The 19,564-nt window shown below is 41.3% G+C and overlaps 1 protein-coding gene across 1 annotated transcript in view; it reads left to right on the forward strand.

The window, feature by feature from the left end:
* The window catches only part of LOC134351149 (chitin synthase chs-2-like), an 88,414-nt gene that overhangs the window by 52,763 nt on the left and 16,087 nt on the right, over window positions 1–19,564 (forward strand). Inside the window, exons 12-13 of the mRNA XM_063057264.1 lie at window positions 1,166–1,221; window positions 3,277–3,387. Of these exons, the coding sequence (XP_062913334.1) occupies window positions 1,166–1,221; window positions 3,277–3,387 (167 nt within the window). The remainder of the gene's footprint in view (window positions 1–1,165; window positions 1,222–3,276; window positions 3,388–19,564) is intronic.

Raw genomic sequence — 19,564 nt, forward strand, 5'->3', positions numbered from 1 at the left:
CGTTTCGGGACGAGACCCTTTGTTGGGACACTTTGCCAGTCCTGACGAAGGGTCTCAGCCCGAAACGTCGACTGTACCTCTTTCTACAGATGCTGCCTGGCTTGCTGTGTTCTACCAGCATTTTGTGTAGGATACAGTTGAATGGGATTAGTGTTAATAAGCAAAAAAGATTGGAAGGAGGTAGGGTGCTGAACAGCCCATTTCTGTATAGTGCAACTCTATGATGCCATGGCTCTATGTTTTAAGGAAATTGGGCAACCCTGGAGAAATGAAGTGTCATATAAAATCCCTAACTTCCTGTGGGAAAAGTAATCAGCAATTGAATGCAAATGTAATATCATGAAACTCCTGAGTAATGGTAAGTTGCCTTTTTATAAAGATACAAGCAGAGTACAAATTTCTCAAAAAAGTGATTCCTAATCCCTAAGGAGTCATTTCCTGTCAAAAGTTGCTGCATGATTTACATATCAATAATAATGTCCACAATAAATACATCAACAATTCAGCAGCAAATGTTTATACATTAAGGAATTGCAGGGAAATGGGGTTTGTCAGAAAAATGGTACTGAGGTAAATGGTGAGTTGTCATCTTATGGAATGTCACAGCAAATGCAGAGGGATTGAGTGATGACTCCTGTTCTTCTTTCTTATGTTCTGACTGTATATTCGGTGGGGTGTGAGTATAACTGATGGTGTAACTCTGAACTGTATTGACAGCAGGGAGAATTGACTGCAAAGGACTTCATCAGCTTAGAAGCTGTGGAGTATAGATACTATCTGAACTAATAGAAACATAGAAACCCTACAGCACAATACAGGCCCTTCGGCCCACAAAACTGTGCCGAACATGTCCTTACCTTAGAAATTACTTTGGGTTACCCATAGCCCTCTATTTTTCTGAGCTCCTGTCCAGGAGTCCCTTAAAAGACCCTATCGTATCTGCCTCCACCACCGTCACTGGCAGCCCATTCCATGCGCTCACCACTCTCTGCGTAAAAAAACTTAACCCTGACATCTCCTCTGTACCTACTTCCAAGCACTTTTAAACTGCCCTCGCATGCTAGCCACTTCAGCCCTGGGAAAAAGCCTCTGACGATCCACACGGTCAATTCCTTTCATCATCTTATACACTTTATACATCTCATAATGTATTTGTATTTTCTAGGTTGGCTCTCTGAGTTGAAAAAGACAACACTCTTTACTGAAGATTCCCTGGAAGAAGTAAGATTACATATGTGTAACTCTAAGCCGTCATTAATTATTAAGCAGTGAATTGTACTCTAGCCTGAATTAGAATCTACTTTATTTTATTGTCGCCAAACAATTGATACTAGAGCATACAATCATCACAGCGATATTTGATTCTGTGCTTCATGCTCCCTGGAGTACAAATCGATAGTAAATATTAAAAATTTTAAAAATAAATCATGAATAGAAAATAGAAAAGGGAAAGTAAGGTAGTGCAAAAAAACCGAGAGGCAGGTCCGGATATTTGGAGGTTACGGCCCAGATCCGGGTCAGGATCTGTTCAGCAGTCTTATCACAGTTGGAAAGAAGCTGTTCCCAAATCTGGCCGTACGAGTCTTCAAGCTCCTGAGCCTTCTCCCGGGGGGAAGAGGGATGAAAAGTGTGTTGGCTGGGTGAGTCGTGTCCTTGATTATTCTGGCAGCACTGCTCCGACAGCGTGCGGGGTAAAGTGAGTCCAAGGACGGAAGATTGGTTTGTGTGATATGCTGCACTGTGTTTCACACTTTCACACGTGTTTCCTTTCACACTTGGGCACAAAATATTGCTGGGATCAGTGCACAGAGGGAACCTGACAGGCAGGAAGCTCATATCTGTGACAGAACACACCCTGTTTTCACTTACATTTCAATTAAAGAATGAAGCACTTGGTGGACTTCATTATTGCTGTGTCATCCTGATAGCCTGGTGTCCCTCTTCATGCCACATGCAAGGGATGGTTTATGCTCAGCACACAATTTGGCTAGAACCAATTTACCAAACTGTCAGTGTCATAGAAATGGTGCTACATTTTCCTGATCAAAGGAAACTCCTTTAGGAATGCCATGGTGGTTGTCAGCTTGTGCCCAACTTGTCTGATTGAAAGGTGAAAGATCTCAAGATCAGGTCAGGAAATTGGAAGAACAATCTCTCATGTAATTCCCTTGTTTTGGCTGGAATTTTATCTGCTGTTTGTGGTGCTGTGACGTCATCAAATATAGCTCCACTCTCCTGATCTGATGAAGACAATTCTGCTCAGTGGCAACAACATCTAGGCAGTCGTGTCTTATTTCAGATTTACTGTGATCTTACTTCAACTGATTTTTGTAGGACAACAGCTAGGTATTATCATGGGTGTTACTTTGTAATGTTTTGCAGGCTGTTACAGAGGTATCTGGCCTAGCACCCAGGATGCATTGCCAAAAGTGAGTGTGCTCATGGAATCTGCAGTTATTATATTATTAATTATAGAGAGATGTATTGCTGCCATTCCAGAAACAGGGCATGAATTCAGCAATGAAAGTGCACAGGCTGGTGATGGGTGGGACAGGAAGAAAATTTGGTGCAGGGTGAAGATTACGCCTCGCAGCAAAACAAGGGACAACAGCAAATATACAAGAAAATGGAAATTAGATAGTTAATTTTATTCCAGAGTTAATAAGAAATGGATACAAGCATTAGACTGAACAAAATTACAGTAAATAAATCTCATACTCATACAAGAGATGGGTTTAAATGGTAATCATACTAAAGGACAGAAATCATACTGATGGATTGACTTTGAATTAAAATGTCAGGTCAGATGAAGCTGTTACCTGTAGTGGATACAGGGCAAGAGTGCAGCCAATCAGATTCACAACTGATGTTTCTGGGAAAAGTGCTCAGCTTAGAAGGGAAAGGAAGGGGGAATTTGATTCAGCCTAGGCCCATTGCACCAAATGGCCATAAGGTAAAATGGACTGATCTGTGATTATAGCACTTGAACTGCAAGTGGTGCTGAATGAGTTGCCGTGAGCAGAGGAATGGATATAAGTCGACTCCAACTAACTCAAAATCTTACTCTTTTATTCGTAATTCAATTTTCAACTAATTTCACATACAAGTGTGTATTTCTAAAACGCTTGATAATCTTCACAACTGGAGTCAATCTGGAAAACATAAAAGGTGTTCTTATAAGAACACTTTGGTGAATCAGTTACTCTTTGATGTCAAATATGTTCTGTGACTCAGTACCAACGGAGATTATTTTAATACATTTTCTTCTAATTTTAGGATGAATCCTTATTTTGGAGTGAACTGATACAGGTGTATCTGAATCCCCTCTCTGAAGATAAATATTATTTGAAAACAATCAAGAAGGAACTCCTGAGTCTCAGGAATAAGGTTGGTTAAACAGACTTTTCTCTTTGCTGCTCAGGGAGGTGAAGGAGGGTGTTGGTGGAAGTTGTATTTTTCGTATTTAGCAATCTCTTGAACCTACTGTGGTGATAAAGATTAATTTTCCCGTGAATGCACATTATCATATGTATATGAAGTTTCTGAATGATGTACATCGACCTAAAACTTCCACCAAACAACTGTTTCCTGACTGTTATTTTGGGGAATACAGTATGCTTTCTAAACATGCACAGCTTAACTTTGTTAAAGCAACCAAGCTGACTTTTTAAAAATAATAATTTGAATGAAATCAAGTTTCCATAATTTTTTGTTGTTCTTAAGGTCTGATATTTGCGGATATTCATGCATTTTGTAGCTGTGTCTATTCATCTAATGACAACTGTTGAAGCAATTACATTCAGAGGTCCTATATTTCATAGGGCCTTGTGCTTGTGTTAAATGTCTGGAAGTGCAGGAGAAACAGCAGCCAGTAAACACCTTGCTGTACACAGAGGAGCTTAGCCTTAGGGCTTCAGGTTAAATTTTCTCAGATATGCACCTTGGTCCAAAAATTGCATAACAACTTTGGATAACAAAAATATACAAATGCCCTAAGGTACTAGATTGTCTGATTCTATTTCCTTTGTTGCTTGGATTTATCCTGTTAATGTTATTTTTTCCATTCCATTTTCACCAGGCTCTCTTCCTGTATTTGATGATTAATTTGTTATGGTTGGTAGGATCATTTCTCATACAGTTAATTACTGATGGGATCATCAGCCCAAAACTCGCACACAATGGAACTGTTGTGAAGAACGAATATCTCAAAATACAACCACTGACATTTGCCTTACTCGCCACCTTTGCATCTCTAATCTTTATACAGTTTTTGGCGATGCTGTACCACAGGTAGGTAACGCAGTCTTCCTCACCTTTCATTTATTCACAGAAAAGAGGTGTTGAGTGCTCTTAAAGAATGCACCTAATGAGACCTGGAAGGGGTACAATAGCCCTATTTCCAAATTACCACACGTCGATCTCGTTGTACAAAGCCCCTTATTTAAGGAGGTTTTAAACTAGCAGCAGAAGGCTGGAAGCTGGACAGTAGGCCAACAAGTGATTGAAGGGAAGGCACAGATGAGGTCAAGGTTAAATGGAAGGATAGGCCGAATCAAATTAATGAACACAGTGCGCTAATGGGTCAAAGTTTATTTATTTCAATGCAAGGAGCTTTTGGATAATGAAAATGAATTTACGAATGAGTCTGGATTAATACATGGAATTATCATATTGTAAACACTACAGAGAGTTGGTTGAGAGAAAGTTAGTACTAGCAGCTCAAGTCCTAGGATTCAGATGTTTCTGGTGCAACAGAGAGGGATATAAAAGAGGTGAGGGACTTTGTTATTGATCAAGGAGAATGTCACTGTAATGTATGGATCTATTTCTTTTAGAGCAATGAACACCCCCTCCCCCATATAGCATTATGTATTGATGTGTTGCCTGCACATGCGCTGTTGTCTATGCATGTGCATTTCTCTCTCTCTCTCTCACTTACTCTTTCTCTTGCTGTGATGTGAATACACCAGTTAAAGCCATCTCCCACGCCCATGCTTTTATTAATGATATGTCATTGTGCACAGACACAACAGTCACAGAAACACTGAACGAGCGTTCCTTGTAGGGGCCCTCCCTCTGAGATAATTTGGCTAGTGCTCATCTTATTATGGAATAGGAAAGGTGCATTCACTATGGTGGGATTATAAACTGCAAACTACTACAACCTCACACCAGCCAGTGGGAGATGGAGGAACAGTTATGTAGGTAGATAATGGAAAGATGTAATTCTAGTAGGTATTTGTAATTGATGACATCAATTTCCCCAAATTTGATAGAGACTCCACTAGTGCCAGAGACTAAAATGGGGCAGAATAAGTTAAGTACTTCCAACAGCATTTCTTGACACAGTACACAGATAATCCAACCATGGAAGAAGCCACATTAGCCCTTGTAGTGGGAAATGAATCTAGGCAGATGAACAGAGTTTCAGTGGGAGGTCATTTTGGGAATAGTGATCATAATTCCACGTGTTCCATTTTTATGGATAAAAATGAAATTGAACTTTAGCTCAAAGTGGTAAATTGGGAAAAAGCTAATTACAAAAATATTGGACAGGAGGTGGAGAGAATAGATTGGGAGTACACTGATCATAGCCAATTCTGATGTCGCAGCTTGTCTGGGCTCTGCACACCAACTTCCATTGAAGGCTTGGAGCTAGTATAGACTTTAATATATGAAAGAGTTTAATGAATAAGCATCAAGATCCTTCCACCAATTCTAGAATTATAGATGTTGTGAAGGGAAGTCACTAACAATTCTGGTAGATAATCCTGGGGAAACTGCATCTCCCAGAGTGGTGACAATGTGGGACTCAATATCACATTGCGCAGATATTTTAAGGAGAAGCTATATAAATACATGAAGGAAAAAGGGCAAAGCTGATTGGAAGGAAGCTCATGGGATCGTTACATATCAAATCCAGTGGTCTAATGACTAGCTCCCTACTGCTGACTTCGTGCCCCTGAGAACTGATCTCAGCCAGGACAATAGATGGAAGAGCTGCCGTTGTGAGGGAAATGCCTGGGCAGTGTTCAGACTCATAATCACCTCTACAACTAATTAAAATAATTTGTTTACATAAGAATGTTAATACTTCTTCTCCCCCTTCTTAGGTTTTCCTTTGGGATGAGAGTGACTAATTTCCAGTTTAGCTTTGTGGGTTTCACATTTGCTGATGGGTGGTGGGGGGTTTGGTGCTACTGTACAGCACCGAAAGAAACTGCAGAGGGTTGTAAATTTAGTGGGCTCCATCGTGGGCACTAGCCTACAAAGTACCCAAGGCATCTTCAGGGAGCGGTGCCTCGGAAAGGCAGCGTCCATTATGAAAGACCTCCAGCACCCAGGGCATGCCCTTTTCTCACTGTTACCATCAGGTAGGAGATACAGAAGCCTGAAGGCACACACTCAGCAATTCAGGAACAGCTTCTTCCCCTCTGCCATCTGATTCCTAAATAGCCATTGAACCCATGAAACACTGCCTCACTTTTTTTATATACATTATTTCTGTTTTTGCACTACTTTAATCTATTCAATATGCATATATATATTTACTGTAACTGACGTACTTGTTTATTTATTTATTTTTCTTTCCATATTATCATGTATTGCATGGAACTGCTGCCACTAAGTTAACAAATTTCATGACACATACTAGTGATAATAAACCTGATGCTGATTCTGAAGTACAGCGCACAATGCTATCTAAAAATCTAAAACTGTACCCATTATTACAATAATTTCCATTTAATTCCAGAGTCTATACCTTCATCCATTGGCTATCACACAGTTCAACAAACACGTCTCAATCATATAACAAAGAGATTCTGACTAAAGCTGTAGAAGATGGTAAGGCATTTACACATTTACTCTGATTCATAATCCTCTTTACAATTGTTTGCATCAAAAAAAGACTTCAAATATATTTTAGGGTAGTAGTGGGTTTGCACATTTTAGAGATTGGACTGTTTCACGTGTGCCTTTGTAACAAACATGGTAAGCACAATTTAAAAATTGTTTAAAATACTTTCTCCACAGTGAAGAAACAACAATCAAAAGAATGCTGCTGAACCCCAACAAGAACACTTTTAGGAAACTGTTTACATTTCTAACCAGATCAATTTAGGTCAACATTTGGTATCATCTGGAAGACCAATCAAAACATCAATCCAGTGAAGCATTGCTATAAAGGAGATTCATGGAAATAATGAAAATACAGCTAAAATACCCAAAACAATAATGAAAAAAACACTTTGATAATTACTGACTCATAAATGGAAGCTTCATCAATAGTGCATGCCTCTTACAGTGGACAGATTCACTGGAGTGTTTGCCTTAGTTGTATCAGTGCCAGTTACAGCTCAGGAAGTCTGTCAATAACAAAAACAAAGGAAAAGCTTCTTGTGTTACTGAGAAACGTTGACACTGGTTTTGTTACAGATTTTTAAAAAATTAAACGACAAGTCAAAGAGCAGGTTCATTACAAGTAGTTAGATTTTTTCTTGTTTATTTCTATTTTCTATTAAGCATCGTAGTAACAGTTCAAACAAAGTGATCACCTTGCTGATTAGAAGAAATAAAGGATTTTTCAACTTGTTTGATTTAGGAAATGTATTTATGAACTGTTGCAATAAGGAGATTCCTTATTCTATATTCCCACTTGCGCCAGACAGATGATTGAGAAAATTCATTAAGCAGATACTGTATGTCTTTCCAAACAATATAAAAAACCGAGGAACAAGATCAAACCAGCTAACTATTCAAAACTATCATTATTATTATACAAGATGTACTTCTATCCAACAACTTTTTGTCATTTCCAATTGTGTTTGGAGGAAGGGGAAATAGGGTACTGGGGTGGCTTATGTAAATGCTTACAAACCTGCCAATACTGTTTGATGTTCTTTTCCACTTAAGTCCATTTTCTTTCCATTGAAATAGCATGGCCTTCATTTCTCTGTGACTAGAGTTTCTTTGAAAACTTTGCCCTCTTGTGCAACTTCCACCAGTATTGACTGTTTCAATCTTTGTTAGGACTCCAAAGTTTAGAATTTCCTCACCTCTCTCCTCCTTTAAGACCTTTCTAAATCACAATAACAACATTGCTAAAGGACGCTACAGAAACAACTTCTCTCTTTTTCTGCTTTTGGGTTTATTGTTTTCTGAAGCATCTAGGAATAGTTGCTTCATTGAAGAATGTTGCAGTTACCTTTAGAATGCATCAATTCACTCTCCCCCAGTGTAGTCCAGTCTAACTTAATTCATTCCAGGTCCTTTAGACTATCTCTTTTCTGCCTCAGTACAACAGTCTTTGTGATGATGCACTTTGATTTATTTGTCTGTGTTAACCAGTTAAATGTAAGCTCCAGTTAAGCTCTCCAGTCTTTAAGAATTTATTCTGCAGTTGGCTCTAAGCAAAGCCATAACACTGTAACATCCTACTAGTGCAGAGTTCCTGAGTGTTAGAATTTAACATGTTGCAGAAGCTTAAAAATAATTAGTATGAAACTAGTGAGTTACTGTTCATTATTACAAGTTGCTCATGGTTACACTAAGTACTGGTTGTTGTAATAATTACTTATAGTATTGTTACATTTCATAGATATCATTGATAAGTTTAGAGATTTAATATATAGTTTGTAATTGTTTTGATGTAATAATTCTTTCAAAAATGTTAAATAAAATGATCAATATTTCAATTTATATTTTCCATACAAAAGCAAGTTTGAGAGTCCTTTGGTTTCTCCTTTTCTTGCTGTTTAGTTTTCTCTTTTCTGGCATGTAAACAATTCTGAATAGCACTGAAGGTAACTCACTTTCCACTCCCATCATTTCAGATTTCTAGCATTTGCAGAGGCTTGACTTCCCACTTCTGGCTTCTTCCAGAAGTGCTTGAACCTTTCATCACACTTTTCTCCAGCTGATCAATCGGAATTGTCTTTGAAATAGATGTTGTGAATGGACAAAGATAAGCAAATGTATCTCAATGTGGCAATATTGAATGCAACAGAATCTGTACAAAATCGTGAAACATAGGTCCAGAGACCTGGGGAGAGATTCAGGGTAGGGGTCCATGTGCATATTAAAATGACATGGACAAGTAGAGAAACTAGTCAAAAATAGGTAAATAAAAGCCTGACCATCATATCTAAAAGATTAGCAAACATGGGACAAGAGGTTATGCAGCCGTTATAGAAAATCCTGCTTGGAGCATACTTGAGAACCGGGAGCAATTGTGGGGCGCACACCTGAGGAAGAAAAAAGTAATATTTAATCATGTGAATTCACCTGTGATAACTTTGAATCAATGCACCTATTCAATAGCAGCTGCATATTTTACTTTGCTTTGGAATTTCAGCTCCATTTCATTTCCATAATCAAACATAAGGAGTGGAACAGTAAACACAGCTGCAGGATTAGACTTCAAGGGTTGACGTACAAGAAGAGATCACGGGAGGGAGAATTTGAAAAGTTCAGACAAGTTTAAAGTATTAGGGTGAAGTGGAAGAGCCAATTTTAAAGGTAACAAAATCCAATACGTAAGCAAGGTGCAAGGTCTGGGTGTAAGTCAGGATTCAAACAATTAGAACAAACAATTCAAACAACTCTGTCTAACAATTAGAAATAGACTTTAACTGACAGAGGACCACTGAAAGTAAATTACGGTCTCTGTAGTGGTTGATGTGGCAGCAATAACCTGACTGCCAACAAGTAGCTCCCTGGTAGCATGGCAGTCAGCATGACGCTATTACAGCTCAGGGTTTTCTAGAGTGCGGAGTTCAGTTCTGGTGCCGTTCAGTAAAGAATCTTTGTATGTCCTCCCCGTCGAATGCGTAGGTTTTCTCCAGGTCCTTCGGTTTCCTCCCACAGTCCAAAGACATACCAGGTAGGTTAATTGGTCCCATGACTAGCTCAGGGTTAATCAGGTTTGTCGGGGGTTGCTGGGTTGGTGTAGCTCAAAGCACCAGAAAGAGTCTACTCCGTACTGTATCGCTAGATAATTTAATAATGAAACAATGTCACTACAGGCTTTATGACGTCCAGTTCTACACAAATCTCCGGCATACATTCACGTGAACCCTGGGAAGTTTCATGACTCCCACACAAAACTTAATCTTTTGCCAAGGGCCGAGCTTCACGATTGGACTCTGTGTGTAGTCTGCCAGCAGAACAGGAGCTTAGAATATCAGAGGCATGGAGCAGAACAGGATAAAAATGGGCCCTTGAGTCAATCACATCTATGCCAATCGCCATATGCCTCACAAAGACATCATTAAGGAGCCTCACCATCCGGAATGAGCCCTCCTCTCATTACTACTATTAGGAAGGAGGTACAAGAGCCTGAAGGCACACGTTCAATGTTTTAGGAACAGCTCTTCCCCTCTGCCATCATATTTCTGAATTGTCTATGAACTCATGAACTTTTCTTCTTTTACACTATTTATTTATTTTATTTTTTATTGTGACTTATAGTAATTTATTTTTATATCATATACTGTATTTTTGCCACAAAACAACAAATTTCATGACATTTGACAGTGATAAGAAACCTGATTCTGATATCTCTTTATTGTATTCTTGAGTTGCAGGTCAATATTGACCCCCATGATATTGCTGGTGGAACCCACTAAGATGTAGTCCCACTGAATGTTAAGGTTAGACTCTGTCTTGTTGAAGACATTAATTGCCTACCACTTCTGTACTGCTAAGGTTATCTGCCATTTATTAGCCAATGCTGGAATGTTGTCAAAGTCCTGCCTGCTGAGATATAAAGAAACCAGACGTTGGACATCTGCAAATTTCTGTCCTTGTGATTGTAGCCAGTGGGATATATTGAAAGGGAACCTCCTTAGAATGGGCACTGAAAGGTTAACATGACCTTGCAGATTTTGCTGAAGTGTTCTGCTGCTGGCTAAGGTATCAGACAAGGTCACATAGCTAGTACCCAGCAGGTCAAATGCATGCATTTGGGGAGAAAGCACCCACTACAACATCCATTTGCTTGGATATTACAAGCCCTATTACTTCAGCAGTAGCAGCAGCAGAAATAACCTGAAAAACTCAGGAGACAGTGGGGACAGGTTGGAACTATGTGAAGCAAACAGTAGGGTGATAAAAAACAATGAGTTCACTTTGGAAACATCTCCAGCTGGCACTTGAGGCCTCTTTCCAGGCATGAGAGTTGGCTGTTGCCATAGCAACACAGATAGCAGGATGTTGTCCAACCACAGGGCAAGTGGAAGGAAAAGGGTCCTTACATGGAACCTGCTGTGGGAGACAGCACAGGGAGAAGTAACTAATCACTTGTTTCTCTGTACCTAGGTTGGGTTATGGATAAATGAACATTTAAGGATTTGGAACTTGCATCGTCATTTGTCCCACACAAGTCGAGCAAAAGATGTGTTTGTACTATTGGGAAGAATGTGACTGGGAGAATTCAGATTGTGAGCTGCAGGCCATCTCTCCCATTCATCTTAAACGGTCCGCTCAACAAATACTCTTTACTTGTACCTTGACAGACCATGTCAAGATAGGTTACTGAATTCCCCCATATAATGATGGCAAGAAGGTAATTGATGAAGCATTTGAAGATGGATGCTGTCTCACTCCCCCAAAGAAGTCCTGGGGTGATGTCCTGGAATATACCAATAGATTTCCAGCAAACACATTCCTCTTCCAATGTGCAGGGGTGGACTCTAAGCATGAAAATGTTTCCCACTTGATGCTCAATGACCGGGGGTCCATGATGTCAAAAGCTAAGTTACTGTCCAGATCAGTCACTTTCCTTTCACCTCTGCTTCATGTTTAGATGAAGACTGTGATGAGTCTGGGGTTACGCCATCCAGCTGCTGATGCAGGGTTTCAGCATGAAATATTTACAGTTTCTTTTCTGCCTGACTTGCTGAGTTTCTCCTGTAGACTATTTGGTGTTCCAGGCTCAAGATCTGCAGTCCGTTGTGTCTCCGCGTGATACTAGAAATAGGCATTGGTAAGCAAGTAATTGCTCATGTTGGTGATTCCATTACTTTCCATCACTTTGCTGGTGATTAAGAGAACACTAATTGCCCAGAAAAGCAGAGCAAGTCTTATCCTCTGCTTCACTGCTAATCTTCAACCTGGTTAGTTAATGCCTTGATGTAAGTGTCCTAGAACTGCTTGACTAGAGGTATAGAATGTGAGTCTTCACTAATGTTGCCTGGTCCTGCAATCAATGTCCAAAGTAAATTTTATTATCAAAATACATACATGTCTCCGTGTACAACCCTGAGATTCATTTTCTTGTGGGCATATTCAATAAATCTACAGAATAATAACTTCAAAATGCAGGTAGATTGGGAAAATCAGGTTGGTGCTGGATTACAAGAGGGGGAGTTTCAGGAGTGCCTACGAGCTGCTATTCTGGATTTGGTGTTGTGCAATGAACCAGAATTGATTAGAGAACTTAAGGTAAAAGAACCCTTAGGGACAAGAGATCATAATATCATCAAATTCAACCTGAAATTTAAGAAGGAGAAGCTAAAGTCAGATGTGTCAGTATTAGAGTGGAGTAAAGGGAATTACAGAGGCATGAAAGAGGAGTTAGCCAGAATTGATAAGAAAAGAACACTGGCAGGGATGATGGCAGAGCGCAATTGCTGGAATTTCTGGAAACAATTCAGAAGGCACAGTATATATACAACCCAAAGAAGAAGAAGGATTCTAAAGGAAAGATGACTAACAAGAAAAGTCAAAGTCAACATAAAAGCCAAAGAGAGAACATATAATAGAGCAAAGAATTGTGGGAAGTTAGAGGATTGGGAACCTTTTAAAGACCAACAGAAAGCAGCTAAAAAGGTTATTGAGAAGGTAAAGCTGGAATACAGAAGTAAGCTAGCCAATAATATTAAAGAGGATACCAAAAACTTCTTCAGATACATAAAGTGTAAGAGACGAGAGTGGATATCAAACAGCTGGAAAATGATGTTAGAGAGGTAGCAATGGGGGACAAGGAAATGATTGATGAACTGAATAAGTACCTTGCATCAGTCTTCATGGTGGAAGACACTAGCAGTACAGTGGAAGTTCCAGGTGTCAGGGGACATGAAGTGTGTGAAGTTACCATTACTAAGAAGAAGGATATTGGGAAACCGATAGGTCTAAAGGTGGATAAGTCACCTGGAACAGATGGTGTACACCCCAGGGTTCTGAAAGAGGTGGCTGAACAGATCAAGGTGGTATTAGTAATGATCTTTCGATGATCACTAGATTCTGAAATGGTTCTGGAAGACTGGAAAATTGCAAACATCACTCCACTCTTCAAGAAGGAACAGAGGTAGAAGAAAGGAAATTATAGACCAGTTAGTCTGACCCCAGTGGTTGGGAAGATGTTAGAGTCAATTATTAAGGATGAGATCTCAGGTGCTTGGAGGCACATAATAAAATAAGCCAAAGTCAGCATGATGTCCTCAAGGGAAAATCTTGCCTGAGAAATCTGTTGGAATTCTTTGAAGAAGTAATGAGCAGGATAGACACAGGAGAATTGGTTGATGTTGTGTAATTGGATTTTCAGAAGCCTTTGACAAGGTGCCACATATAATGTTGCTTATCAAGCTACTAGCCTATGGTATTACAGGATAGGTTCTAGCATGGATAAAGCAGTGGCTGATTGGCAGGAGGCAAATAATAAGAATAAAGGCAGCTTTTTCTAACTTGCTGCCAGTGATTAGTGGTGCTCCTCAGAGGTCTGTGTTGGGACCAATTCTTTTTACATTATATGTCAATGATTTGGATAATGGAATTGAAGGCTTTGCTGCAAAGTTTGCAGATAATATGAGGATAGGTGGAGGGGCAGATATTTTTGAGGAAGTAGAGAGTCTACAGAAGGACAGATTAGGAGAATGGGCAAAGAAATGGCAGTTGAAATATAGGCAAACAACAGGAATTCTGCAGATGCTGGAAATGCAAGCAACATACATCAAAGTTGCTGGTGAATGCAGCAGGCCAAGCAGCATCTATAGGAAGAGGCGCAGTCGACGTTTCAGGCCGAGACCCTTCGTCAGGACTAACTGAAGGAAGAGTGAGTAAGGGATTTGAAAGCTGGAGGGGGAGGGGGAGATGCAAAATGATAGGAGAAGACAGGAGGGGGAGGGATAGAGCCGAGAGCTGGACAGGTGATAGGCAAAAGGGGATACGAGAGGATCATGGGACAGGAGGTCCGGGAAGAAAGACGGCGGGGGGGGGGTGACCCAGAGGATGGGCAAGAGGTATATTCAGAGGGACAGAGGGAGAAAAAGGAGAGTGAGAGAAAGAATGTGTGCATAAAAATGAGTAACAGCTGGGGTACGAGGGGGAGGTGGGGCCTAGCGGAAGTTAGAGAAGTCAATGTTCATGCCATCAGGTTGGAGGCTACCCAGACGGAATATAAGGTGTTGTTCCTCCAACCTGAGTGTGGCTTCATCTTTACAGTAGAGGAGGCCGTGGATAGACATGTCAGAATGGGAATGGGATGTGGAATTAAAATGTGTGGCCACTGGGAGATCCTGCTTTCTCTGGCGGACAGAACGTAGATGTTCAGCAAAGCGGTCTCCCAGTCTGCGTCGGGTCTCACCAATATATAAAAGGCCACATCGGGAGCACCGGACGCAGTATATCACCCCAGTCGACTCACAGGTGAAGTGATGCCTCACCTGGAAGGACTGTTTGGGGCCCTGAATGGTGGTAAGGGAGGAAGTGTAAGGGCATGTGTAGCACTTGTTCCGCTTACACGGATAAGTGCCAGGAGGGAGATCAGTGGGGAGGGATGGGGGGGACGAATGGACAAGGGAGTTGTGTAGGGAGCGATCCCTGCGGAATGCAGAGAGAGGGGGGGAGGGAAAGATGTGCTTAGTGGTCGGATCCCGTTGGAGGTGGCGGAAGTTACGGAGAATAATATGTTGGACCCGGAGGCTGGTGGGGTGGTAGGTGAGGACTAGGGGAACCCTATTCCTAGTGGGGTGGTGGGAGGATGGAGTGAGAGCAGATGTACGTGAAATGGAGGAGATGCGTTTAAGAGCAGAGTTGATAGTGGAGGAAGGGAAGCCCCTTTCTTTAAAAAATGAAGACATCTCCCTCGTCCTAGAATGAAAAGCCTCATCCTGAGAGCAGATGCGGCGGAGACGGAGGAATTGCGAGAAGGGGATGGCGTTTTTGCAAGAGACAGGGTGAGAAGAGGAATAGTCCAGATAGCTGTGAGAGTCAGTAGGCTTATAGTAGATATCAGTGGATAAGCTGTCTCCAGAGACAGAGACAGAAAGATCTAGAAAGGGGAGGGAGGTGTCGGAAATAGACCAGGTAAACTTGAGGGCAGGGTGAAAGTTGGAGGCAAAGTTAATAAAGTCAACGAGTTCTGCATGCGTGCAGGAAGCAGCGCCAATGCAGTCGTCGATATAGCGAAGGAAAAGTGGGGGACAGATACCAGAATAGGCACGGAACATAGATTGTTCCACAAACCCAACAAAAAGGCAGGCATAGCTAGGACCCATACGGGTGCCCATAGCTACACCTTTAGTTTGGAGGAAATGGGAGGAGCAAAAGGAGAAATTATTAAGAGTAAGGACTAATTCCGCTAGACGGAGCAGAGTGGTGGTAGAGGGGAACTGATTAGGTCTGGAATCCAAAAAGAAGCGTAGAGCTTTGAGACCTTCCTGATGGGGGATGGAAATATATAAGGACTGGACATCCATGGTGAAAATAAAGCGGTGGGGGCCAGGGAACTTAAAATCATCGAAAAGTTTAAGAGCGTGAGAAGTGTCACGAACATAGGTCGGAAGGGATTGAACAAGGGGTGATAAAACAGTGTCGAGGTATGCAGAAACGAGTTCAGTGGGGCAGGAGCAAGCTGAGACAATAGGTCGGCCAGGACAGGCAGGTTTGTGGATCTTGGGTAGGAGGTAGAAACGGGAAGTGCGGGGTGTGGGAACTATAAGGTTGGTAGCAGTGGATGGGAGATCCCCTGAGCGGATAAAGTCGTTGATAGTGTGGGAGACAATGGCCTGGTGCTCCTTAGTGGGGTCACGATCGAGGGGTAATATAGGATATAGGAGGTTGAAATATAGGATCGGGAATATAGGAGGTTGAAATATAGGATCGGGAAGTGTTTGGTCATGCACTTTGGTAGAAGAAGTGAAAGGGTTGACTATTTTCTACATGGAGAGAAAATACAAAAAACTGAGTTTCAAATCTGACTTGGGTGCCCTTGTGCAGGATTCCCTAAAGGTTAATTTGCAGATTGAATCTGTGGTGCGGAAGGCAAATGCAATGTATCCATTTCAAGAGGACTAGAATACAATAGCAAAGATGTAGTGTTGAAACTTTATAAAGCACTGGTGAGGCCTCACTTGGAGTATTGTGAGCAGGTTTGGGTCCCTTATCTTAGAAAGGATGTGCTGAAACTGGAGAGGGTTCAAAGGCGGTTCATGAAAATCTTTCGAGGATTGAATGGTTTGTCATATGAAGAGCATTTGATGGTTCTGGGCCTGTATTCACTGGAATTCAGAGGAAGGAGGAGTGACTTCATTGAAACTATTGAGTGGTGAAAGGCTTTGATAAAGTGGGTGTGGAAGGGATGTTTCCTATGATGGGAGAGTCTGAGACCAGAGGACACAGCTTCAGGATAGAGGGATGTCTTTTCAGAGTGGAGATGAGGAGGAATTTCTTTAGCCGGAGGGTGGCGAATCTGTGGAATTATTAACCACAGGCAGCAGTGGGGGCCAAGTCTTTATGTATATTTAAGGCAGAGGTTGATAGATTCTCGACTGGTCAGGGCATAAGGGGATACAGGGAGAAGGCAGGCAACTGGAGCTGAAGGGAAAATTGGATCAGCCATGATGAAATGGTGGAGAAGACTTGATGGGCCAAGTGGCCTAATTCTGCTTCCATATCTTATGCTCTTATGACAGTATCAATGAAAGACCACACAACTAGGGCATTCAACCAGAGTGCAGAAGACAACATACTGTGCAAATGCAAAAAGAAGAAACAATAATATAAATAAATAAGCAATACATATGGAAATCATGAGATGAAGAGTCCTTGAAAGTGAGTCCATAGGTTGTGGGAACATTTCAATGATGGAACAAGTGAAGCTGAGTGAAGTTCTCCCCATTGGTTCCAGAGCCTGATGGATGAAGGATAAGAACTTTTCCTCACCCGGCTGTGCGATTCCTGAGGCTCTTGTACCTCCTTCCTGTTGGCAACAATGAGAATTCAGCATGGTGGACATTGCTACAGTCAATACTTTCAATTACTTCTTAATATCCCATTTAGAGAATGGCTGGGTTCTATGATGGCAGAGATTTCAGGAGGTAGCTGAAATGGGTTGTCTCCTAGAGTGCTTAAGGAAGTAGCCCAAGAAATAGTGGATGCATTAGTGATAATTTTTCAAAACTCGTTAGATTCTGGACTAGTTCCTGAGGATTGGAGGGTGGCTAATGTAACTCCACTTTTTAAAAAAGGAGGGAGAGAGAAACCGGGGAATTATAGACCGGTTAGCCTAACGTCGGTGGTGGGGAAACTGCTGGAGTCAGTTATCAAGGATGTGATAACAGCACATTTGGAAAGCGGTGAAATGATTGGACAAAGTCAGCATGGATTTGTGAAAGGAAAATCATGTCTGACGAATCTCATAGAATTTTTTGAGGATGTACAATGGCTAAGAGAGTTGTAAAAGAGCGCCTGAAGGCTTTATGTGTCAATGCAAGGAGCATTCGTAATTAGGTGGATGAATTGAAAGTGCAGATTGTTATTAATGATTATGATATAGTTGGGATCACAGAGACATGGCTCCAGGGTGACCAGGGATGGGAGCTCAACGTTCAGGGATATTCAATATTCAGGAGGGATAGACATGAAGGAAGGGGAGGTGGGGTGGCGTTGCTGGTTAAAAAAGAGATTAACGCAATAGAAAGGAAGGACATAAGCCGGGAAGATGTGGAATCAATATGGGTAGAGCTGCGTCACACTAAGGGGCAGAAGACGCTGGTGGGAGTTGTGTATAGGCCACCTAACAGTAGTAGTGAGGTCGGAGATGGTATTAAACAGGAAATTAGAAATGTGTGCAATAAAGGAACAGCAGTTATAATGGGTGACTTCAATCTACATGTAGACTGGGTGAACCAAATTGGTAAAGGTGCTGAGGAAGAGGATTTCTTGGAATGTATGCGGGATGGTTTTTTGAACCAACGTGTCGAGGAACCAACTAGAGAGCAGGCTATTCTAGACTGGGTTTTGAGCAATGAGGAAGGGTTAATTAGCGATCTTGTCGTGAGAGGCCTCTTGGGTAAGAGTGACCATAATATGGTGGAATTCTTCATTAACGTGGAGAGTGACATAGTTAATTCAGAAACAAAGGTTCTGAACTTAAAGAGGGGTAACTTTGAAGGTATGAGACGTGAATTAGCTAAGATAGACTGGCAAATGACACTTAAAGGATTGACGGTGGATATGCAATGGCAAGCATTTAAAGGTTGCATGGATGAACTACAACAATTGTTCATCCCAGTTTGGCAAAAGAATAAATCAAGGAAGGTAGTGCACCCGTGGCTGACAAGAGAAATTAGGGATAGTATCAATACCAAAGAAGTAGCATACAAATTAGCCAGAGAAAGTGGCTCACCTGAGGACTGGGAGAAATTCAGAGTTCAGCAGAAGAGGACAAAGGGCTTAATTAGGAAGGGGAAAAAAGATTTTGAGAGAAAACTGGCAGAGAACATAAAAACGGACTGTAAAAGCTTTTATAGATATGTAAAAAGGAAAAGACTGGTAAAGACAAATGTAGGTCCCCTGCAGACAAAAACAGGTGAATTGATTATGGGGAGCAAGGACATGGCAGACCAATTGAATAATTACTTTGGTTCTGTCTTCACTAAGGAGGACATAAATAATCTTCCAGAAATAGTAAGGGACAGAGGGTCCAGTGAGATGGAGGAACTGAGTGAAATACATGTTAGTAGGGAAGTGGTGTTAGGTAAATTGAAGGGATTGAAGGCAGATAAATCCCCAGGGCCAGATGGTCTGCATCCCAGAGTGCTTAAGGAAGTAGCCCAAGAAATAGTGGATGCATTAGTGATAATTTTTCAAAACTCGTTAGATTCTGGACTAGTTCCTGAGGATTGGAGGGTGGCTAATGTAACCCCACTTTTTAAAAAAGGAGGGAGAGAGAAACCGGGGAATTATAGGCCAGTTAGCCTAATGTCGGTGGTGGGGAAACTGCTGGAGTCAGTTATCAAGGATGTGATAACAGCACATTTGGAAAGCGGTGAAATGATCGGACAAAGTCAGCATGGATTTGTGAAAGGAAAATCATGTCTGACGAATCTCATAGAATTTTTTGAGGATGTAACTAGTAGAGTGGATAGGGGAGAACCAGTGGATGTGGTATATTTGGATTTTCAAAAGGCTTTTGACAAGGTCCCACACAGGAGATTAGTGTGCAAACTTAAAGCACACGGTATTGGGGGTAAGGTATTGGTGTGGGTGGAGAATTGGTTAGCAGACCGGAAGCAAAGAGTGGGAATAAACGGGACCTTTTCAGAATGGCAGGCGGTGACTA

This window comes from Mobula hypostoma, chromosome 8 (assembly GCF_963921235.1).
Source record: "Mobula hypostoma chromosome 8, sMobHyp1.1, whole genome shotgun sequence".
Classification (NCBI taxonomy): Eukaryota; Metazoa; Chordata; class Chondrichthyes; order Myliobatiformes; family Myliobatidae; genus Mobula; species Mobula hypostoma.